The sequence below is a fragment of the Theropithecus gelada genome, chromosome 11 (assembly GCF_003255815.1).
Source record: "Theropithecus gelada isolate Dixy chromosome 11, Tgel_1.0, whole genome shotgun sequence".
NCBI lineage: Eukaryota > Metazoa > Chordata > Mammalia > Primates > Cercopithecidae > Theropithecus > Theropithecus gelada.
Window position 1 is genome coordinate 83,012,787 of NC_037679.1, and position 24,614 is coordinate 83,037,400.

General features: G+C 44.7%; 1 protein-coding gene across 1 annotated transcript in view; it reads left to right on the plus strand.

The window, feature by feature from the left end:
* Window positions 1-24,614, plus strand: part of DNAH10 (dynein axonemal heavy chain 10) — a 176,653-nt gene that overhangs the window by 20,156 nt on the left and 131,883 nt on the right. The window contains exons 7-16 of the mRNA XM_025401943.1: window positions 1,901-2,058; window positions 2,733-2,963; window positions 4,520-4,710; window positions 6,610-6,808; window positions 9,019-9,213; window positions 16,897-17,073; window positions 19,809-19,934; window positions 20,773-20,945; window positions 21,887-22,038; window positions 24,253-24,417. Of these exons, the coding sequence (XP_025257728.1) occupies window positions 1,901-2,058; window positions 2,733-2,963; window positions 4,520-4,710; window positions 6,610-6,808; window positions 9,019-9,213; window positions 16,897-17,073; window positions 19,809-19,934; window positions 20,773-20,945; window positions 21,887-22,038; window positions 24,253-24,417 (1,767 nt within the window). The remainder of the gene's footprint in view (window positions 1-1,900; window positions 2,059-2,732; window positions 2,964-4,519; window positions 4,711-6,609; window positions 6,809-9,018; window positions 9,214-16,896; window positions 17,074-19,808; window positions 19,935-20,772; window positions 20,946-21,886; window positions 22,039-24,252; window positions 24,418-24,614) is intronic.

Here is a 24,614-nt window from a genome sequence, read left to right on the forward strand (position 1 = left end):
GTGCAGTGGCGCAGTCTCCAGTCACTGCAAGCCCCGCCTCCTGGGTTCACACCACTCTCCTGCCTCAGCCTCCTGAGTAGCTGGGACTACAGGCACCTGCCACCTCGCCCGGCTAGTTTTTTTTTTTGTATTTTTTAGTAGGGACGGGGTTTCACCGTGTTAGCCAGGATGGTCTCGATCTCCTGATCTCATGATCCGCCCGTCTTGGCCTCCCAAAGTGCTGGGATCACAGGCTTGAGCCACCGCGCCCAGCTGACTTTGTGTATTATTAGTCACTGTTAGTCTTTTTTTTTTTTTTTGAAACGGAGTCTCACTCTGTTGCCCAGGCTGGAATGCAGTGGCGAGATCTCGGCTCACTGCAACCTCCACCCCCCGGGTTCAAGGGATTCTCCTGCCTCAGCCTCCCGAGGAGCTGGGATTACAGGCGTGCACCACCACACCCAGCTAATTTTTGTATTTTTAATAGAGATGGGGTTTTACCATGTTGGCCAGGCTGGTCTTAAACTCCTGACTTCCAATGATCCACCTGCCTCGGCCTCTCAGAGTGCTGGGATTACAGGTATGAGCCACTGTGCCTGGCCTAGCACACGATTTTGAACACATTTTTCTTCATTGTTTTCTAGTAGTCAACATCCAGTGATGAGAAACTGAATGTTCTTCTAATTTTTCTCCCCTCTCCCTTTTACATGCTTTTAAGACCATCTGGTTATCCCTAGTGTTTTGATGTTAGGATGATGGGTCTGCGTGTGGTACTTTTTTCATTCATTTTTTAAACACTCAGTGGGTGTTTTCAGTCCAAAGACTGAAAAATTCTCTTGACATTTTCCTCCACTATTTGTTTTCTCTTGCTGAAATTCCTGCTGGAGGCATGTCTGGAGATTCTATTTCTTATCTTTTCTCTTGTATTTTTCATCTTTTTGTCTTTGTATTCTTTCCTGGAGTGTTCTTCAACTTCTATGTTACCAACATTTGATTGCCAGTCATATCAGCTATTATATTTTTAATTTTTAAGACCTCTTATTCTCTGATTGTATTTTTTTTTTCATAGCATCCTGTTCTTATTTGATGGATGCCATATGTCTCAAATCTCTGAGACAAATAGCTGGGCTTTCCTTTTGGAAATGTTCTCCTTTTGCCCTGCCCTGCCTCCTCTCCCCTCTCTTCCCCTTCCCTTTTCTTTCTTTTATTTTCTTTCCTTTCTTTTTTCTTTTCTTCTTTTTTTTTGACAAGGTCTTACTCTGCCACCCAGGCTGGAGTGCAGTGGCACAAACATAGCTCACTGCAGTCTCAACCTTCTGGGAACTCAGGCAATCCTCCCACCTCAGCCCCCCAAGTAGCTGGGATTACAGGCACACACCACCATGCCTGGCTAATTTTTGTATTTTTAGTAGAGGGGGGTTTTGCCACATTGGCCAGGCTGGTCTCGAACTCCTGACCGCAAGTGATCTTCCTGCCTAGGTCTCTCAAAGTGCTGAGATTACAGGTGCGTGCCATCGTGCCTGGCCTGTTCTCCTTTTCTGTACATTATCTCAGTTTCCCCTGATGTCATTTTTCCCCTGATTTATCTTTGACTGACTGTTTCAGGCTAGTGGTTATCTAAAATATCTGCTGGTTCTTTGTTCAAGTTTTTAAAAATTGAAGTCACTAGGTTGTAAACTCAGGAACATCTTAAATAACTAAATCATTCTGATCAAGCTTAACGCTGGAACAATTATCTAAAATATTTGAATTGCATTCTAATGAAAGAGAATGAGATACAGATATTATCAGGACAGGGGATGCATCAGATCTTATTATACTGATGAAGCTTGAGAGAAGACCCAGCCGGTGAACTTGAATGTTTTTCTTTGTAATCATTTTTCCTGAACGAGTGACTGACTGATCGCTTTTATTTTCCTAGGTGAGATCAAGTTAGAAATGCCAACCATCAGTGTGGAGGGAGAGGTGTCCGACCTGGCAGCTGACCCGGAAACTGTTGACATCTTGGAGCAGTGTGTGATAAACTGGCTGAACCAGATATCCATAGCGGTTGAGGGCCAACTGAAGAAGACACCTCAGGTAGTTTGTGTAGGGCTTTCAGGGAGCCCCGATCCAGGTCATGCTTACCATGCTGGGAAAGAGCCCAGAGTCTGGGGTCTGCATCGTCTGGCATCTTTTCTTACTGTTTTATGATTTCCTTAAGCCATCAAAATAAACACACCCAAAATACCACTTCTGGGCTTTCTGATGTTAATGTGCTACCAGGTTACTGCCTGGATTGATAAAGATAACACTTTAGATCAGTCGGGAAGCTTGGGCTGCCCAAAACAGGAAACCCAACTCAGTTTGATCAGCTAAGAAAGCAAATTCCTTGGCTCAGATAATGGAAAAGTCCAGAGGTAGGGTTGCCTTCAGGTCCAGTTTGATCAGGGCTCTGGCTAGGTTTCTCTCTGAATCTCTCAGTTCCAGACTCCTTTCTAGGGGCCGGGGAGCTTCATTCCTTAGGCTGGCTGCCTTGCAGCAGTTTCTGGCGTCACATCCGCACACCTCATCGTCCGGAGGGAAGCAGAGGGTGCTTCTAGCATTCCCAGCTGGAGCCCGGAGATTCACTCTGATTGGACCATGCTGGGTCGAGAGCCCACCCCTGAAGACCCTGAAGGATTGGACAGAAAGGAACGGATGCTGAGAAACCACCAAAGTGTCCGCTCCGCACTAATGATGAGAGTTCTTTGTGTGTTCGTTTCACCTCTCAGGGTAAAGGCCCTCTGGCTGAAATTGAATTCTGGAGGGAAAGAAATGCAACTTTAAGTGCTCTGCATGAACAAACAAAGCTTCCAATAGTCAGAAAAGTCTTGGATGTGATCAAGGAATCCGACTCCATGCTTGTGGCTAACCTGCAGCCAGTGTTCACCGAGTTATTCAAGCTCCACACAGAGGCCTCAGACAATGTGCGCTTTCTCTCCACCGTGGAGCGTTATTTCAAGGTACGCTGGGTGTGCTGCGCTTTGCAGTCAGCTCTGTCAAAGGGATTTCCTATGATTTAATTTCCCTTTTAAAAATGTTCAGCATTTGGCCAGGAGAAGTGGCTCATGCCTGTAATCCCAGCATGAGGTGGGCAGATCGCTTGAGCTCAGGAGTTTGAGACCAGCCTGGCCAACATGGTGAAACCCTGTCTCTCCAAAAAATACAAAAATTAGCTGGGTTTGGTGGTGTGCACCTGTAGTTCCAGCTACTCAGGAGGCTGAGGTGGAAGGATTGCTTGAGCCTGGGAGATGGAGGTTGCAGTGAGCCAAGATTGCGCCACTACACTCCAGCCTGGGCAACACAGTAAGACCCTGTCTCAGAAAAAAACCTCAGCATTTCAAAAACTGTGATAAAATAGACATGACACGATATTATCATTTTAACCACTATTAGGCGTACTGTTCAGTGGCACTAAATACATACACAATGCTATGTGTCCATTACACTATTTCCAAAACAGTTTCATCTTCCCAAACTGGAATTCTGTGTCCATTAAACACTAACTCCCCCTTCTTCCTTACCCTAAGTCCCTGGTAACTCTGTTCTCCTTTCTGTCTTTGTAAATCTGACTACTCTAGGGACTTCATATAAGGGGGCCATGCAGGACTGATCCTGTGTGCAGTCTCTTTCATTCAGCATCATGTTTTCAACGTTCACCTGTATTGTAGCTTGGAACGTATTAGTGCTTCATTCCTTTCTATGGCAGAATCATATTCCATAGCATGGATAGACTACATTTTGTTCTCTCGTCATCAGTTGGTGAGCATTTGAGTTGTTTCTGCATTTTGGCTATTATGAAGAATGCTGCTACGAACATTCTTGTACAAGGATTTGTGTGGATGTATGTTTTTAATTATTCATGTATTATGCATAGGAGTGGAATAGCTGGGTCATATGATAACCGTTTAACCTTTTGAGGAATTTCTAGATTGTTTTCCAAAGTGGTTGTCCCATTTTACATTCTCAAGAGCAATACACGAAGGTTCTGGTTTTTCCATATCTTCACCACCACTTGTTATTGTCTGTCTTTCTGATAATAGCCATTGTGGTTTAATTTGCATTTCTTTAACAACTAGTGAGACTGAACAACTTTTTATGTACTTAACGTGCTTCTTGTCAATTTCATATTGTTGGTGAAATGTCTGTTTTAATCTTTTGCCCATTATTTGAGTTATTATTATAAGAGATTAAAAAAAGTCTGCTCACCTGGGCAACATAATGCAACACCATCTCTACAAAAATAAAAATAAAAAATTAGCCGGTGTAGTGGCGCATGCCTGCATTCCCAGCTTACTTGGGAGGCTGAGGTGGGAGGATCACTTGAGTCCGGAGGGGAGTCAAGGCTGCAGTAAGCCATGATTGTACCATTGCACTCCAGCCTGGGCACCAGACTTGGTCTCAAAAAAAAAGAAAAAAAAAAAACAAGAGTGAAACTTCTTGCATGCTTACTGTTTTATGAAACTATTTGGACCCCAAGGCTAAGGGCTCTTGTGTGGCTCTCTCCTCTCTTGGTCAGAACATAACGCATGGGTCTGGCTTCCACGTGGTCCTGGACACCATCCCCGCCATGATGAGTGCCCTGCGGATGGTGTGGATCATCTCCCGACACTACAACAAAGACGAGAGGATGATTCCGCTCATGGAGCGCATCGCCTGGGAAATCGCCGAGAGAGTCTGTCGAGTGGTCAACCTGCGGACTTTGTTCAAGTAAGAAGCCATAGCGTTCATTTTTTTGTTTTGTTTTCACTTTTAACTTTTTAGATCTTAAACAGCGCTATTGAGCTATAATTCACATATAATTCTCTCACTTAAAATGTACAATTCACTGGCTTCTATGGCCAGGCGCAGTGGCACACGCCTGTAATCCCAGCACTTTGGGGGGGCCAAGGTGGGGCAGATTGCTTGAGGCCAGAAGTTCGAGACCAGCCTAACCAACATGGTGAAACCCCATCTCTACTAAAAATTCAAAACTTAGCTGAGTGTGGTGGCGCATGCCTGTAATCCCAGCTTCATGGGAGTCTGAAGCATGAGAATTGCTTGAACCTGGGAGACGGAGGTTGCAGTGAGTGGAGATCACACCATTACGTTCCAGCCTGGGTGACACAGCGAGACTCTGTCTCAAAAAAAAAAAAAAAAAAAAGTACAATTCACTGGCTTTTAGTATATTCACAGAATTGTGCAGCCATAACCACTATCAATGTTAGAACATTTTCTTCATCCCTCAAAAGAAAACGTGCCTTTTAGCAGTCACTCCCCACCTCTCCCTAATTGCCCTAGTCCTGGGAACCATACAGCGTGGGGTCTTTTGCATATGAATGGAATCAGACACTATGTGACTTTTATGTCTGACTTCTTTCACTTAGCACCATGTTTTAAAGGTTCATCCACATTGTAGCATGGATCAGTGCTTCATTCCTTTTTATGGCTAAATCATATTCCATTGTATGGAGATACACTTCGTTTCACGTACATTTATGTATGTGTGTGTACACACACATATACATATATATCTATATGAAATTTTGTTTTAACTGCAACGTTCTTCCCCAGGTGTACCTGGAGAGACTGAGGCTGAGGTGGAGCCACCTTTGAGGGTGTAGGGATGATAGAGGATGCTAAGGGAGACAGATAACTTTTTTCATTTTCTTAAAAAATATCTATATAGATGAGGCCGGGCACGGTGGCTCACGCCCGTAATTCCAGCACTTTGGGAGGCCAAGGTGGGTGGATCACTTGAGGTCAGGAGTTCAAGACCAGCCTGGCCAACATGGTGAAATCCTGTCTCAACTGAAAGTACGAAAAATTAGCTGGGTGTTTTGGTGGGCACCTGTAATCCCAGCCACTCAGGAGGCTGAGGCAGGAGAATCACTTGAACCCAGGAGGTGGAGGCTGTGGTGAGCTGAGATCGTGCCTATGTCTATATCTATATCTATCTCATCATCTATCAGGATCTATCAGATCTATCAGGATATCTATGTAGATCTGTCTATATGTTTCTAGATAGATATCTATATTTACCTCTATCTATACAGATAGGTATCTATGTCTATCTCCATCCATCTCTACAGATAGGTATCCATGTCTATGTATATGTATTTATATAGATAGTATATAAATGGAATCAGACACTGTGTGACTTTTTATTATCTATAGATATCTATATCTATATGTATCCATATCTATATATAGACCGATCTCTCTCTCTGTATCTACCTGTATAGCTGGATCTCCATTTATATCTATCTGCATAGGTGAATTAGTTACCCAAAGGGAGGCATTGTCCTGCGCCCTGTTGCAGCTGCCGCTGTTGACCTCTGGCCTGGGGCCAAGGCCTCCTGCCCCTTCTGGTGTAGGGAGCGAGGTCACCAGGCGGCCCCGGCCCTGCACGCTGGCTGGCGGCTGCCGCGGGCACCTCGCAGCTTGGGACTCCTGCCCCTGCACATGGGGCAGGGCAGCCTCTCGCCCCCTCCGCCTTTTCTGATGAGGCCATGAACCCGGGGGGCGCCCGGGTCAGAGTTTCCCCTGACACTGGCTGCCCAGCTGGGTAGCGCGGCCGGGACCCGGAGCTCCACCCTCCTCCCATCACGGCATCTGTTGGCTTCGCAGAGAAAATCGAGCGAGTGCCCAAAACAAAACCCTGGACGCCAGGAACACCCTCAAGCTGTGGAAAAAGGCCTATTTTGACACCCGGGCCAAGATAGAGGCCTCGGGGAGGGAAGCTCGGTGGGAGTTTGACCGGAAGCGGCTGTTCGAGAGGACGGATTACATGGCCACCATCTGCCAGGACCTGTCCGACATTCTGCAGGTAGGGGCTGGGCGAAGGCCGGCGGAATTTGCCCCATGGAAGGCAGTTGGCGTTTGACAGTGGTCCTCTCCATGTCAGGTAGGAGCTGGGCGTCAGAAAGGGCCTGGCAGGGAGAAGCCCTTCAAAGAAAGAACATACGGAATATACTAGAATGGACCAGAGTACACCAGAGCTTTGCAACTTTTTGTTGTTTTCCCTGACATTCCTCCGTACCCCTGCTTTTTGGCTTTCCTTTGACTTTTTTTTTTTTTTTTGAGACTGAGTCTGGCTCTGCCGCCCAGGCTGGAGTGCAGTGGCCGGATCTCAGCTCACTGTAAGCTCCGCCTCCCGGGTTTACGCCATTCTCCTGCCTCAGCCTCCTGAGTAACTGGAACTACAGGGGCCCGCCACGTCGCCCGGCTAGTTTTTTGTATTTTTTAGTAGAGACAGGGTTTCACCGTGTTAGCCAGGATGGTCTCGATCTCCTGACCTCGTGATCCGCCCGTCTCGGCCTCCCAAAGTGCTGGGATTACAGGCTTGAGCCACCGCGCCCGGCCTCCTTTGACCTTTTTGGCCACTCCTTCTCCATGTCTTTTGCAAAGCTCCCCTCCTCTGTCTTCTCCTTAAATGTCGGAATCCCTCGGAGGCCAGTCTGAGACCTCTCTCACTCTCTCCCTAAGCCAGGCCCAGTCTTCCCGGAACTCCATGAGTAGACAAAGTGCCGAGTGGCCAATTGAATTAGCCACGGTCCTTGTCTCCTGAAGGTTCACCCACCCCTTCGTTCTAATACATTCATGGAGAACTCACTGTGTTCTGGGCACTCAGATGTCTTGCTGCTAGAGGAACCACAGTGAGTGCAAAGCAGGGCCGGCTGTGGTGTGGCAGCGCCCCGCACTGGAGGGAAGTGATGCCCTGTGCTCAGGGGCAGGAAAAAAAATGCTGTAAAAAGAATTCAGGTAGGCTAGGCATGATGCATGATGGCTCACACCTGTAATCCCAGCACTTTGTGAGGCTGGGGTGGGAGGATCCCTTGAACCCAGGAATTTGGGACCAGCCTGGGCAACATAGCAAGACCCTGTCTATAAAAAATACAAAAATCAGCCAGGTGTGGTGGTGCACACCTGTAGTCATAGCTACTCAGGAGGCTGAGGTGGGATGTTGGCTTGAGTCTGAGAGGTTGAGACTGCAGTGAGCCATGGTCACGCCAGTGTACTCCAGCCTGGGCAACAGAGTGAGACCTTGCTTCAAAAAAAGAAAAAAAAAAAAAAAAAAAAGAATAAAAAACATAAAGCTTTTTTTGGCTGGGTGCAGTGGCTCAAACCTGTAATCCCAGCACTTTGGGAGGCTGAGGTGGGTGGATCACAAGGTCAGGAGTTCAAGACCAGCCTGACCAACATGGTGAAACCCCGTCTCTATGAAAAATACAAAAATTAGCTGGGTGTGGTGGCGGGCACCTGTAATCCCAGCTACTTGGGAGGCTGAGGCAGGAGAATTGCTTGAACCCAGGAGGCAGAGGTTGCAGTGAGCTATGTCACTGCACTCCAGCCTGGGCGACAGAGCGAGACTCTGCCTCAAAACAAAAACAAAAACAATTTAACCTCTGTGTGGAATCACCGTAGCTAGTGTGTGCACGGGTATTTCATTGTTACCAGAACAGTGGAAACGCTGCACAGAACTACCTCAGTGGCTTATCATCTCACCTCTTGTTTTTCTTTGTGAGACAGAGTCTCGCTCTGTCACCCAGGCTGGAGTGCAGTGGCGCGATCTTAGGTCACTGCAACCTCTGCCTTCCAGGTTGAAGTGATTCTCCTGCCTCAGCCTCCTGAGTAGCTGGGATTACAGGCATGCACCACCACCCCTGGCTAATTTTTGCATTTTTAGTAGGGACAGGGTTTGCCAGGCTGGTCTTGAACTCCTGGCCTCAACTGAAATGCCCACCTCAGCCTCCCTGAAGCACTTTCCACTGCAAATGCAAAGGCCCTGAGGCAGAAAGGGATATGGCCTTGGAGGAAGGCATGGGTGGCTGCAATGCAGGGAGGAACAGACAGGCGCAGACCCGGATCTATCCTATGTGCCTTGGGCATAGTACTGAAGGGCTTAGTCAGGGAGGAGGTTACTGTGTGACATGATTCTTGCCCCAAGGTCAATCTAGATATGCTATCCATATGTAGTTCTAATATTCACAGGAAAACCCATATGTAATCTCCTCATTGTTCCGTTTGATTGGACAGGTTTTGGAGGAATTTTATAACATATTTGGTCCAGAACTAAAGGCAGTGACGGGGGACCCCAAACGCATTGACGATGTCCTGTGCAGGGTGGACGGCCTAGTCACCCCCATGGAAAACCTGACCTTTGACCCCTTCAGCATCAAGTCCTCCCAGTTCTGGAAATATGTGATGGATGAATTCAAGATTGAAGTTCTGGCAAGTGACCCATCTATTGAGTCCATCTTGGGAGTGGACACCATGTTTTCTCTGTGTTAAATTTGCTGGGTTATTTGGTGATGCTTAGGGTCTTTTTTTTTTTTTTTAATCACAAGTAATACCTGCTTATTAATTGTAAAAAACAAAAACAATACAGAAGTGCATAAGGTAAAAATGAACATTCCTCAATCTTCTTTGTCCCCACACCCAAACCATGGGATAAGTTTAAGTTGAGCTAGACACAGTAGCATTTCTACAAAGTTTGTTTTGTCCGATATAAGTTCACCTGTCTAGGAGTGAAGTTAGGTGAACTTCACTACAAACCAGATATGGCAAGAGAATCACAAAGCACCCTGTGAGGTTTTGAGAATTGTGTTTTGTCAGAAGACTGAGGGCATGGAGAGCCGATTGGAAACAACCTTTGGGATTGGGGAAGCTTTGAACGGGGGAAATGAGGACGAGGAAGGAGGCTGAGACAGCGGAGGGGGTTTCAAGTGGGAGGAACAGTGTAAATGAAGGTGACAGACCTGAGAAAAACAGGAATTGTCCGAGGCAGAGCAAACAGAGGGGTTTGGCATAACACATATGGGTAGTAGAGGGAAATCAAGCTAGAAAGATGGGTTGGGTGAATAATTGGTGATGAACAAACAGGACTAGAGTGAGGAAGGAGACTTACTTCAGTAGGCAATAGGGCACCATAGAAGGTGGTTGACCAAGGAATGATATAGCCAGAATTATAGGTCAGATGTAGCGGCTCATGCCTGTCATGCCAGCACTTTGGGAGGCTGAGGAGAGAGGATTGCTTGAACCCAGGAGTTTGAGACCAGCTTGGGCAACCTAATGAGACACCCGTCTCTACAAAAAAACTTAAAAAAAAAATTAGCCAGGCATGGTGGCTCCTTCCTGTAGTCCCAGCTACTCAGGAGCTGAGCGGGGAGGATCCCTTGAACCTGGGAGGTCGAGGTTGCAGTGAGCTGGCTGAGATCACACCATTGTACTGTAGCCTGGGGGACAGAGTAAGATTCTGTCTCAAAAAAAAAAAAAGTGAAAAAAACAAAATCAAGGTTTATACTTCAGGAAGATTTCTCTGGCTACAGCATAGGCTGCTTGGGCTAGGGAACAACAGAGAGTGGGGAGATGATATAGGAGGTGATAACCTGAGGTGCTGGGGAGGCAGAGTCCATCAGAGAGAGGCTGCAGCTGAGAATCAGATTTCACTTCCCACAGCAGGAAGAGTGACCCATCGTGCTCACCTTTTCAGTCTCATGTAGGAAGCATGATTAGGAGCATCCCTATTTATGTCTTACACAGTTGTTTTTATAACCTCACAGCATCTTTTTATATGGAAAACCCTAGATAGTTCTACTTGGTTATATAGACATTACCATGTTAACAGTATCTAATTTTATCAGCTGCTATTTTTTTTTTTTTTTTGAAACGGAGTCTCGCTCTGTCGCCCAGGCTGGAGTGCAGTGGCATAATCTCGGCTCACTGCAAGCTCTGCCTCCTGGGTTCACACCATTCTCCTGCCTCAGCCTCCCATGTAGCTAGGACTACAGGTGCCCGCCACTGCCCCCGGCTAATTTTTTGTATTTTTAGTGGAGATGGGGTTTCACCGTGTTAGCCAGGATGGTCTCGATCTCCTGACCTCGTGATCCGCCCGTCTCAGCCTCCCAAAGTGCTGGGATTACAGGCGTGAGCCACCGTGCCCGGCCTATCAGCTGCTATTTTAAGTGTTATTTGCTTTTTCAGTTGAAGCTTTTTTGATTTTCTTTTATTATCTTTTATTTTTTAGAGACAGGGTCTTGCTCTGTTGCTCAGGCTAGAGTGCAGTGGTGTAATCCTGGCTTACTGCATCCTCAACTTTCTGGGCTCAAGTGATCCTTCCACCTCAGCCTCCCAAGTAGTTGGGAGCACAAGCATGTGTCTGGCTAATTTCTAAAATTTTTAAGTGGAGATGAGGTTTCACTATGTTGCCCAGGTTGGTCTTTAACTCCTGGCCTCAAGTGATCCTCCTGCCTCAGCCTCCCAAATAAATTGGACTTTTCATCAAAGTCACTTAATCAAGTGATACTGAAGGATTCATAATAAGAAAAAGCAGCCCATGCTTAACTCCTTCCTCATTCTTGCTGTCATTTTCCACAATTTTAGATGTTTCTTTTGTTGTTAACCCCCATATTTTTTTAAGAACAAGCCGATGTGGTTATTTCCTGATTTATTAATTTAGGCTTCTGTTAACTTCTCAGAGTAGATACAGGCTGGACTCTCCCGTTCCTAATCCCATTTGCCTCTTTGTCATCTAACACAGTTTCTTCATAACTTTTAGTTAAATTAATGGCTAGTGTTTACTTATTATGTCTATGCAAATATTGTTCACTGCTGAGCTGGGAAGTCCATCAAAACTACAATACCTTTCTTGGCCAACCCTTCAACTTTCCTGGAGTTAATAATTGCTTTTGTTTTTTATTCGCCTGGTTATTTATGTACCCATTGTTAATTTTTTCCAACTTCTTTAATATCTCTGTCACATACCTATCAATAGTAGGCTCTTAAAATATATCAGTGCCATTATTTACCTAGAGGCCTTCCTCCCAGAGCTCACTGTCCTCCTACTCTAGTCTAGCTTGTTCTCTCCCTTTCTTTCTTTCTTTTTTCTTTCTTTCTTTCTTTTCTTTTTCTTTCTTTCTTTCTCTCTCCCTTTCTTTCTTTCTTTCTTTCTTTCTTTCTTTCTTTCTTTCTTTCTTTCTTTCTTTCTTTCCTTCCTTCCTTCCTTTTCTTTCTTTCTTTTCTTTCTTTCTTTCCTCTTTCTCTCTCTCTTTATTTCTTTCTCTCTTTCTCTCTTTCTTTCTTTCTTTCTTTTCTTTTCTTTCTTTTCTTTCTTTCTTTCTTTTCTTTTCTTTTTTTTTTTTTTTTGAGACGGAGTCTTGCTCTGCCGCCCAGGCTGGAGTGCAGTGGCCGGATCTCAGCTCACTGCAAGCTCCGCCTCCCGGGTTCACGCCATTCTCCTGCCTCAGCCTCCCAAGTAGCTGGGACTACTGGCGCCCGCCACCGTGCCCGGCTAGTTTTTTTTTGTATTTTTAAATAGAGACGGGGTTTCACCGTGTTAGCCAGGATGGTCTCGATCTCCTGACCTCGTGATCCACCCATCTCGGCCTCCCAAAGTGCTGGGATTACAGGCTTGAGCCACTGCGCCCGGCCTCTTTCTTTTCTTGACAGAGTTTCGCTCTTGTTGCCCAGGCTGGAGTGTAATGGCGAGATCTTGGCTCACTGCAACCTCTGCCTCCAAGGTTCAAGTGATTCTCTTGCCTCAGCCTTCTGAGTAGCTGGGATTACAGGTGCATGCCACCATGCCCAGCTACTTTTTGTGTTTTTTAGTAGAGACACAGTTTCACCATGTTGGCCAGGCTGGTCTTGAACTTCTGACCTCAAGTGATCCACCCACCCCGGACTCCCAAAGTGCTGGGATTACAGGCATGAGCCACCACACCTGGCCAGCTTGTTTGCTTTTTAAGCCTGTTACAAAGCAGTCTAGGACCCTAAGACTTCCTATTTTCTCTCATCTGTGTTGGATTTTCTATTTTCTAGATCTCACTTCTTCCTCTTTCCTTGTTTACTCCTTCATTTTGCTGGAGCACATTTAGTAGCTTCCTAAGTAAGGTTTCATGAGACATATATTTTTTGAGTCTTGTATGTATGAATTCTGAAATAACAGGTATAGAATTCAAAGTTGAAAATAACTTTTCTTTAGAAATTTGAAGTTTTTTTTATTGATTTCTAGCTTCCAATATTAGAAGTCTGATGTTATTCTTGAGTTAATTTTTCTAGAACTAACCTTCCACTCTTTTATAGAATGGAGTGAGAATGGGAGGGATTGAGGCTGCAGAGTGGCCTGACTGTGCAGGGTGAGAAAGGGATTCCCTGTTTGCCCCTCACTTTCATGCACACTGACCCCCTTCCTGGGGCCCAGTGCCTCCAAATGTTAAGCCTTCTGGAGTTTGTCTTCAAGGAATAAACAGGGACTCACTTGCGCACCCTATTTTCAGCATTAGGTTGTAACTACCTGCCTTAGTTACTTTCTTTCTTTCTTTTTTTTTTTGGGAGGGAGTCTCCCTCTGTCACCCAGACTGGAGTGCAGGGGTGCAATCTCGGCTCACTGCAAGCTCCGCCTCCTGTGTTCATGCCATTCTCCTGCCTCAGCCTCCCGAGTAGCTGGGACTACAGGTGCCCGCCACCACACCTGGCTAATTTTTTGTATTTTTGTATTTTGTATTTAGTATAGACAGGTTTTCACCGTGTTAGCCAGGATGATCTCGATCTCCTGACCTCGTGATCTGCCTGCCTCGGCCTCCCAAAGTACTGGGATTAGAGGTGTGAGCCACTGCACCCTGCCCTGCCTTACTTAAAATTCCTGAACTATCTCCTCTGTTGTTGTGTTCTCTCCCGTATGTTTTGTTTATATGAGTTAATACTTTAAAAAATTCCTTTACCTTTCAACTGGTTGGGGAGCGAGATCAGGAAATCAACATAACCAGTCTGCCACTTTAAATTGGATACCAGCCTCCATTAATGTGCCGTAGAAATCTGTCCCAAGCCACTGAGTTTTTTTTTCTCTCATTTCTTGCCACTTTATTTTGGCAGGATAATTACAGGGGCATGAAGGTTGTTTTCTTGATTTTTTTGCAGGTTATTGAGAAAGAAGCAAAACATTTTATTGATGAATCTTTTAAGACGCTTCGATCCGCTGAAGCAGCATTTGACATGCTTTTAAAATTTAAGCACATTCGTTCACGGGAGGCTGTTAATCGACAAATGATGATGAAATTTAATGATATTCTTGCACAGTACTGTAAAGAGGTAATTGAAAAATCGATAGCTGCCATAGCATTAAAAATACACTTGGCAAAATGTGAACAATTGAATTCCACTGTTGTCTGTCTTTCCCATCTGAATTCAGAGAAACTAGAATTTCCCCAAATTAGCATGTTACGTAATACAGGTAACCCAAACAAAGTGGGTTTGTTTATTTAGTGGAAAAATTCAATAAGAATTAAGTATATTATGATTTACTCACATTGTGGTGGGCCCTGTATGGGTTAATAATAATCATGGTAATAATAGTAATCATAGTTAACCATGTCCAAGGATCATATATGTATTTATAATTAACTCGGAACAATTTACCTGGTGCTCGCATATCTCAAGTATGGTGTTAGGCACAGAGATAGAGAGATGAACAAAACACGGATTCTGCCTTTAAAGAAGTCAGTATCTAGTTGGAGAAATAGACCAAAAAATGCTTATAATCTGCTGGGCACAGTGACTCATGCCTGTAATCCTAGCACTTTGGAAGGCCAAGGCTGGTGGATTGCTTGAGTTCAGAAGTTGGAGACCAGCCTGGGCAACATAGCAAAACTCCATTTCTACAAAAAATACAAAAATTATCCTGGTGTGGTGGCATACGCCTATGGTCTCAGCTACTTGGGAGGCAGAGGTGGGAGGATCACCTGGGCCAAGGGAGGTCGAGGCTGCAAGTGAGCCATGATCTTGCCACTGTACTCCAGCCTGGGCAACAGAATGAAGCCCTGTCTTAAAAAAAAAATGCTGGCCAGCCGCAGTGGCTCATGCCTGTAATCTCAGCACCTGGGGAGGCCGAGGCAGGTGGATCACTTGAGGTCAGGAGTTCGAGACCAGTCTGGCCAACATGGTGAAACCCCCTCTCTACTAAAAATACAAAAATTAGCCAGGCATGGTGGTGGTGCCTGTAATCCCAGCTACTCAGGAAGCTGAGGCAGGAGAATCACTTGAACCTGGGAGGTGGAGGTTGCAGTGAGCTGAGATTGCGCCATTGCATTCCAGCCTGGGTGATAAGAGTGAAACTTTGTCTCGAAAGGAAAAAAAAAAATAGAAAAAAATGCTTATAATCTTATTTAGAAGACAAAATGAGAATATGTGGAATGATTAGATGAGCATAAGGTAGTATAACAAAAGGCCTAAGGTGGTCTCCTGATATCTTAGTTTCTCAATGCTGCTGGAGCTAATGACCACAGATGTAGTGACTTAGAATAACACAGATTTATTCTCTTATGGTTCTGGAGGTCAAAAGTTTGCCATGAGTGCCCCTGGGTTTAAATCAAGGTGTCAGCAGGGCTGTATTCCTTTCAGGAGTCTCTAGGGATGATTCAGTGTGTAGCCCTCCCCAAATTCTAGAAGTTCCTGAATCCCTTTCGTCTTCAAAGCCAGCAGTGGTCACTTTCACATCAAATCACTCTGACCTTTTCTGCCTCCACTTCCTGGTTTAGGACCCTTGTGATTACATAGGACCTCCCCAGAAAATTCAGGATAATTTCTCTATTTTAAGAACAGCTGGCTGACAACATTAATTCCATCTGCAACCATAATTCCACTTTGTCATGTGACATTACATATTTTCAGCTTCTGGGAATTAGGATGTGGACATCTTTGGGAGGCCATCATTGTGCCTGCCACACCTAATTACCCTCATGAGAGCTCAGACATGCTTCTTTTAAAAACACAGGTCTGGTGACTGTAGTCAATAATAACTTAACTGTACATTTAAAAGTAACTAAAAGAGTATTAATTGGATTATTTATAACACAAAGGATAAGTCCTTGAGGGGATGGACACCCCATTCTCCATGGTGGTTATTACGCATAGCATGTTTGTATCGAAACATGCCCTATACCCCATAAATATATATACTTTACCCACAAAAATTAAAAACTAAAAATTAAAAAAAATCCAAAGGTCTGCCACTTGGTCATGTCTAGAACAGATTTCAGGATTTCTAATAATTGGATCAAACCAATATACCCAGTGGTTATGCTCTGTAATTGTAAGGCAATTTGGAGCATTGCATATGTTAAAGAAGATTACTACAGCCAGGCTTGGTGGCTCACGCCTCTACTCACAGCACTTTGGGAGGTCAAGGCAGGCAGATTACCTGAGGTCAGGAGTTCAAGACCAGCCTGGCCAACATGGTGGAACCCCATCTCTACTAAAAATATAAAAATTAGCCAGGTGTGGTGGCGTGGGACTGTAATCCCAGCTACTTGGGAGGCTGAGGCAAGAGAATCACTTGAAACTGGGAGGCGGAGGTTCCAGTGAGCTGAGATCACGCCACTGCACTCCAGCCTGGGCAACACAGTAAGACTCCATCTCAACAACAACAAAACAGATTACTACAGAGCATAAGAAAAAGTAGTAAATAATAAGTAAACAGTGAAAACACTATTCTGCATCTTAGAATATTTTTTGACATTCCACTTTTGGTTTCCTTAAATATTCAAATATTGGCTGGGCACAGTGGCTTATGCCTGTAATCCCAGCACTTTGGGAGGCCGAGGCGGGCGGATCACAAGGTCAGGAGATCGAGACCATCCTGGTTAACATGGTGAAACTCTGTCTCTACTGAAAAATACAAAAAATTGGGCGTGGTGGCGGGCACCTGTAGTCCCAGCTACTCAGGAGGCTGAGGCAAAAGAATGGCGTGAACCTGGGAGGTAGAGCTTGCAGTGAGCCAAGATGGCACCACTGCACTCCAGCCTGGGCGGCAGAGCAAGACTCTGTCTCAATCAATCAATCAATCAATACATTCAAATCTCATCTTTCTTGGCTAACTTGTCGATGTTTATCACTTACAGAAGACATTTGATTGCTTTTCAGATTGACATCATTAATAAAATCTTTGTCCAGAACCTTGAAAATCCACCACTGTATAAGAACCACCCTCCAGTAGCAGGTGCGATATACTGGGAACGATCTCTGTTCTTTCGGATTAAGCACACCATCCTCCGATTTCAAGAGGTACAGGAGATACTGGACAGCGATCGAGGACAGGAGGTATGTTGCTCTTGCTAGAATTGGCTCCTTTTGTATTTGATGTTTTTTGTTGTTGTTTGTTTGTTTGTTTTTTGAGATGGAGTCTCGCTCTGTCGCCCAGGCTGGAGTGCAGTGGTGCAATCTTGGCTCCCTGCAACTTCCATCTCCCAGATTTAAGCGATTCTCCTGCCTCAGCCTCCCGAGCTGGGGCTACAGGCATGCACCACCACGTCCGGCTAATTATTTTTGTATTTTTAGTAGAGACGGGGTTTCACCGTGTTAGCCAGGATGGTCTCAATCTCCTGACCTCATGATCTGCCCGCCTTGGCCTTCCGAAGTGCTGGGATTACAGGTGTAAGCCACCGCGCCTGGCCCTGTATTTGATGTTTTAATCCTAGACTGGCTGCCCTCCCTGATCCCATCCAGCAGAAGCATTAGATCAGGTTGCTGCTGCCGTGCAGCAGGCTATGTAGAGTGGCTCATTTGAGAAGCAGCTCAATTTCAGACCCACACCTGTAAGTTAGAGGGTCTTTCTGTTATCCTTGCATTCGTGCTCATATTAAACTATCTTTTGTGTTCCCTCTTTTTCTTTTTTTTTCCTTTTTTTTGAGACGGAGTCTTGCTCTGTCGCCCAGGCTGGAGTGCAGTGGCCGGATCTCAGCTCACTGCAAGCTCTGCCTCCCAGGTTTATGCCATTCTCCTGCCTCAGCCTCCCGAGTAGCTGGAACTACAGGCGCCTGCCACCTCGCCTGGCTAGTTTTTTGTATTTTTTAGTAGAGACGGGGTTTCACTGTGTTAGCCAAGATGGTCTCGATCTCCTGACCTCATGATCTGCCCGTCTCGGCCTCCCAAAGTGCTGGGATTACAGGCTTGAGCCACCGCGCCTGGCGTCTTTTTCTTTTTTTTTAAGACAAGGTCTTGCTGTGTTGCCCAGGCTGGAGTGCAGTGGCACAATCACAGCTCACTGCAGCCTTGACCTTCTGGGTTTAAGCAATCCTCCTGCTTCAGGCTCCTGAGTAGCTGGTCCTACAGGTGTGGGCCACTACGACTGGCCCATTTTTGTATCTTTTGTAGAGATGAGTTTTCACCATGTTGCCTGCCCAGGCTGGTCTCAAATTCCTGAGCTCAAGCAATCTGCCCACCTCGGCCTTCCAAAGTGTTGGGCTTACAGGCGTGAGCCACTGCGCCTGGCCTGTGTTCTTTCTCTTTGGCATCTTAATAGATAGGACATCTTCCAGATTGTGGTCATGTGGGCTTCTTCCTGTACGTAATTTTCAGCTTCATTGGAGGATGCCTACCATCTTTTCGATATGATCCCACCCCCTAGCCCATTGATTTTTATCTGTTATACAGCAGAGGCTGCTAAGCCACTTCTTTGAAGATCCAGATAGTCAATATTTTAGGGGTTTGGACAATTTCTCTGCAATGACTCAACCTGTCATTGTTGCAATAAAGTATCCCCTAGATAATACATTATGAGCAGGTATGGCTGTGTCCAATAAAACTTTATTTATGGATGCTGAATTTGAATTTCATATCGTTTTCTTGAGTTATATAGCATTATTGTTCTTTTGCTTTCCTTTTAATCATCTAAATCATTTTCTTCTCTTCATGTAAAAGCTGTTCTTAGTTCATGGGTATAGACCAAGGCAGTTCATGGACTGTAGTTTGCAGAAGGCTGCCAGTCAACCTAAATTTCAAGTTATACCAACGATATTAGTCCATTTTGCTATAAAGAAACTGGGTAATTTGTTAGAAAAGAAGTTTAATGGCTCACAGTTCTGCAGGCTGTACAGGAAGCGTAGCCTTCCTGGGAGGTCCCAGGAAACTCGCTATCATGGCGGAAGGCGAAGTGGGGGCAGGCATCTCACATGGTGGGAGCGGGAGCAAGAGAGAGTGAAGGGGGAGGTGCTGCCCACTTTCACATGAGCAGATCTCCCGAGAACTCACTCGGCATCACCAGGACAGTCCCAAGAGGGGTGGTGCAAACCATTCACTAGAATTCCGCCTTCATGATCCAATTGCCTCCCAGCAGGCCCCACCTCCAACACTGGGGATTACAGTGCAGTATGAGATCTGGGGAGGACACAGATCCGTGCTATATCACCATCGCAGAACAAGTCTCCAAGCTTTGGGAAAATTTATCGACTTCCTTTTTCAGAATGTGTTTATATATAATATTAATATATTTTTATATTATATTATTTAATATAACTATATATTAATAATTTATTATATTAACAATTTTTAATTATTATATTTGTAATTTATGTATACAAAATTATGTAGAGAGATATGAAAAAAAGTTCATATGTAATTATATAAAAATGACCAGGTGCAGTGGCTCACACCTGTAATCCCAGCACTTTGAAAGGCCAAGGTGGGCAGATCACCTGAGGTCAGGAGTTCGAGACCAGCCTGGCCAACATGGTGAAACCCCATCTCTACTAAAATACAAAAATTAGCTGGTCGTGGTGGCGTGTGCCTGTAATCCCAGCTACTCGGGAGGCTGAGTCAGGAGAATTGCTAGAGCCCGGGAGGTGGAGGTTGCAGTGAGCTGAGATCATGCCATTGCACTCCAGCCTGGGCGACAGAGTGAGACTCTGTCTCCAAAAAAAAAAAAAAAGTATATAAAAATAAATGTTTATGTATAGTAATTTATATATTATATTTATAATTTATATAAATTGTGTAGAACGAGATGAAAAATGTTATTTTCAAGGACAAAAATGACAGTTGCTTGAATTCTTTGATAGGTCAAACAAAAATATTTGGAAGTGGGTAAGACGATGAAGGAGTATGAAGACAGGAAGTACGAGCAGTGGATGGAAGCGACGGAGCAGGTGCTGCCGGCCCTCATGAAGAAGAGCCTTTTGACCAAGGTGCGCTGCCCACGCCCTCATTCCAGATTGCCGTGTGAGACCATGGCGTCTGCCACATTTTCTCAAGGCTTGATTTGTTGACATTCATGAAGTTGGGTCACTTTCCAGAATCAAGGACAAGGAAGGGCTAGGGAGGGAGGAGAAAGGAAAGAGTGGAGATGGCACGATGCCATGGTTAGAATGTGGGCTGGAAACGGGCAGCCCTACTGACTCCTTGGGCAAGTGGCTGAACACCGAGCCTCCGTTTCCTCATTTATGAAATGTGTTTTATAAATCAGATGATGTAAACAAGCAAAGGGCTGGTTGAGTCATATATGAAACAGAGCTGACAGTTGGCCGTCTTTAACCTGCAGAAAAATGCCCCGATTCATCCTCTTCTTTAGCGCTGGTCCTGGCACTTAGCGAATGCTCCATGAATGAACACCTGCCAGTAGGGAGGAAAGATGCGGCCTGGCAGTTTTAGGTCTTTGGTTCCTGAAATCCTGATGTAGGGACCAAAGCAAGTGGAGGGGGCCAGGTGGGACCCCTAGGGAACAGGTGTGCTCAGATCCAACCAAAGAGGCAACTGTTCCATGTCAGATTTTCCAGTGTTTCAAGGCAGAAGGGATTTTTAGGTGAAACTGCTCCATTTTCAAATGCTGGCGACTGAATTGATTCTTTAAAATCTCTGTTCACCAAACAAAGTACATATTCCAGCCAGTTCCAGCCAGCACCCCCGTCTGTTGGGGATCAAGGGCCCAGTGTTGATCTTTTTCATGTTCACTTTTGGTATGGGTTGTGTTGATCCAACTGTCTCTGGGACTGTCCTGGCCGTGCTGATGGAATGTCTCTTCCACAGTCTTCCACCGCTGCGGAGGAGCCTTTGACTTTAGAAAGGGGAGCTGTTTTTGCAATCAACTTTTCACCTGCTCTCAGGGAGATTATTAATGAAACGAAGTACTTAGAGCAGCTGGGGTTCACTGTCCCTGAATTAGCAAGAAATGTTGCGCTCCAGGAAGACAAATTCCTTAGGTAAAAACATTCTTCTCTTAAAGTAGCAGTAAGGTTTTTGGTCTTGGGACCCCTTTACACTCTTAAAAATTATTGAGGACCCCTCCGAAAGTTTTTGTTTTTGTGGATTTTATCCTGATGAATTCTTACCACGTTAGAAATGGAAGCTAAGGACTGGGCGTTGTGGTACTACCTGTAGTCCCAGCTACTCGGGAGGCTTAGGTGGGAGGATTCCTTGAACCTGGGAGAGTTGAGGCTGCAGTGAACCATGATTGCACCACTGCACTCCAGCCTGGGAGACAGAGCGAGACCCTGTATCCAAAAAATAAATAAATAAATAAATAAATAAATAAATAAATAAATAATAAAAGAAAAAAATTGAAGCTAAGAAAAGTTTAAAATATGGGGCTGGGTGCGGTGGCTCACGCCTGTAATCCCAGCACTTTGGGAGGCCGAAGCAGGCGGATCATGAGGTCAGGAATTCAAGACTAGCCTGGCCAGCATGGTGAAACCCTGTCTCCAAAAATACAAAAATTAGCTGGGCATGGTGGCTCATGCCTATAGTCTCAGCTACTTGGGAGACTGAGGCAGGAGAATTGCTTGAACCTGGCAGGTGGAGGTTACAGTGAGCCGAGATCGCACCACTGCACTCCAGCCTAGGCAACAGAGCGAGACTCCCAAACAAAAAAAAAAAAAAAAAAGAAAAGTTTAAAATAAGGATCAAAGGATCAACAATAGTAAACCTATTTCATGTAATATAAATAACATCTTCAATGAGAAGTAACCAATATTTTCCAAAAAAGAAAGTTAATGAGAAGCATGATGTTTTAAATTTCTGCAAATCTCTTGGTCAAGGTTGGTCTTGATCGAGACCATGGTCTTTTGTAATCTCTTGACTGCAAAAGCTTTTGATGAACTTAAAGGTGGTCTCCTCAGGTTTATGACATTCCTGTTGTGTGCAGGTACACAGATGGGATACAGCGCATGTTGGATCATTATCACACGCTCATAGGAACGTTAAACGAGGCAGAGTCTGTGCTTCTCAACGACCATTCCCAGGAGCTACTCCGAGTGTTTCGGTCTGGATATAAGAGGTTGAACTGGAACTCACTGGGTAACGTCATTCATCTATTGATTGCCTTTTACACTTGGGGATGCAAAGTGATTCTTTTAGGTTGTTTTATTTGAATTACCATTTTCATATGTTTATAGACACAATTAACAATTTTTGAGGGTTAAGAAATACACGTTGTGGAACTTAGAACTCATCTCCAGGCTGTCGTTGGGATGAAGATAAGAGGGGTGACGTTTTCACACTCTGCAGACCCAAAGCACATTTCTCCAAAAAGAAGGTCACCTTTACTTTTTTTTTTTAATTAAAAATTCAATTTGGAGGTAATTATAGATTCACATGCAGTTGTTAAGAATTACTACAGAGGGAGCCTTTGTAACCTTTAGTCATTTTCCCGAAGTAGTAACGTCTTGCAAAACTAGAAGATCACTGACACTGATACAGTCGAGATAGAGAGCATCTTCACACCACAGCGAGTACTGTCAAGGCCACTTCCCTCCCGACCTTGCCCTCTCCTCAATCCCTGGCAACCAGGAATCTTTATTCAGTTTCTGTAATGTTGTCATTTCAGGGTGTTATATAAATGAGATAACATATAGCCCTTTTTTGAGTTGGCTTTTCTCGCTCAGCCTAAGTCTTCAAAGATCTGCCCTTGTTGTTGCATGTGTCAACAGTCTGTGGATTCTTGAAGAATACTCCACGATATCAATGTACCATAGTTTGTTCAGCCTTTCACCTCTTGAAGGACAGCTACGTTGTTTCCAGTTTTGGCTCTTATGAATAAAGCTGCTATAAACATTTGTATACAGGGTTTTGTGTGAACATGAGTCTTCACTTTTTCTGGGATAAATGCCCAGGAGTGCAGTTGCTGAGTTGCACGGTAGTTGTGTGTTTAGTTTAAGACTGTTGTTACTGTTGTCGTATTGAGATGGAGTTTCGCTCTTGTCACCCAGGCTGGAGTGCAGTGGCGTAGTCTCGGCTCACTGCAACCTCCACCTCCTGGGTTCAAGCGATTCTCCTGCCTTAGCCTCCCAAGTAGCTGGGATTACAGGTGCCTGCCACCACTCCTGGCTCACTTTTGTATTTTTAGTAGAGACAGGGTTTTGCCATGTTGGCCGGGCTGGTCTCGAACTCCTGGCCTCAAGTGATCCATCCGCCTTGGCCTTTCAAAATGCTGGGATTACAGGTGTGAGCCACCACGCTCAGCCTTTTTTTGTTTTTGTTTTTGTTTTACTGTCATGCTGTCTTACAGGGTGGCTGTGCCATTTTACATTTCCATCATCCATAGATGAGTGACTCGGTTTCTCCACATCCTGCCCAGTTTTGCTGTCACTTTTTTTTTCTTTAATGTTGGCCTTCTGATAGCTGTGTCATGATACCTCATGGTTCTGATTTGACTTCTGTAATGGCTAATGGTGTTGAGCATCTTTTCATGTGCTAATAAGCACAAATATGTCAAGTGTGTGGCTTCTTCAGCAACATGTCTTTTTCTGTCTTTTGCCTATTTTCTAATTAGATTGTTTGTTTTCTTCACTGTTGAGTTTTGAGCATCCTTCGTATACTCTAGATACTCGTCCTTTATTGGATGTGTGGTTTGCAGATATTTTCCCCTTCTCTGTAGCTTTTCATTTCCTTCTTATAGGAGGGCCTTTGGTAGAGCAAAAGCTTTACATTTCAACTAAGTCCAACGTATCCATTTTTCCTTTAGTGGGTTCTACTTTTGCTCTCGAGTCTAAGAATCATAACTTTTTTTCTCGCCTGTGGTTTTTGTTTCTAAAAAGGTTGTACTATCGTGTTTCACAGTACAGCCTGTGATCCATTTTGGGGTTTTTATTTTTATAAAGTGAGACTGATCATAAGTACTTAGCCCGAGTTCACTGTTCATGTTCTTGCTGTTCATCTAAGCTCCAGGCCAGAGGAGGTTGCAGGCAGGTGGTGTGGAGTGGAGGGTTCACAGAGCTCCAGCAATGAGAAGATAGCACGGTTGATAGTCCCTTTCTCCCCATGGTGCTGCAGCCAGGACTGTGTAACATTTGAATAGAAGAAATGCATTGCTTGGTTGATTCCGGGCTCCAGAGTCCTTGTCCCAGTGCCTTAGGGTTCAAAGTGGATCTGCGTCACCCCAAAGACCCAAGGGGTTGGAATGAGCAGGGTCTTTCCTAGGAAGGGATGCCAGTATTAACGTCACAGACATTGGTAGGGGGGATGTAGAAAGACAGGGTTGGAAGCCAAATGTCTTTCTTTCTTTCTTCAAAGGTATTGGTGACTATATAACTGGTTGCAAACAGGCCATTGGGAAATTTGAGTCTCTCGTCCACCAGATTCATAAGAATGCAGATGACATTTCTTCCAGGCTGACATTAATAGAGGCCATAAATCTCTTTAAATATCCAGCTGCTAAAAGCGAGGAAGAACTCCCAGGTAGATCTGACTTCTGGGCTCTCCAGTTATGGAATTAATGAAAAAATATATTGTATATACATGCACGTGTATATATATATGTATCTATAAATACACATATGTATTTGTATATTCCATGAATGGCATAAAACCATTTCTAATGCTCTCAGTCATTTACTTGAAAGAATCATGGGTAGCTATTACTTTTTGTCATGTTT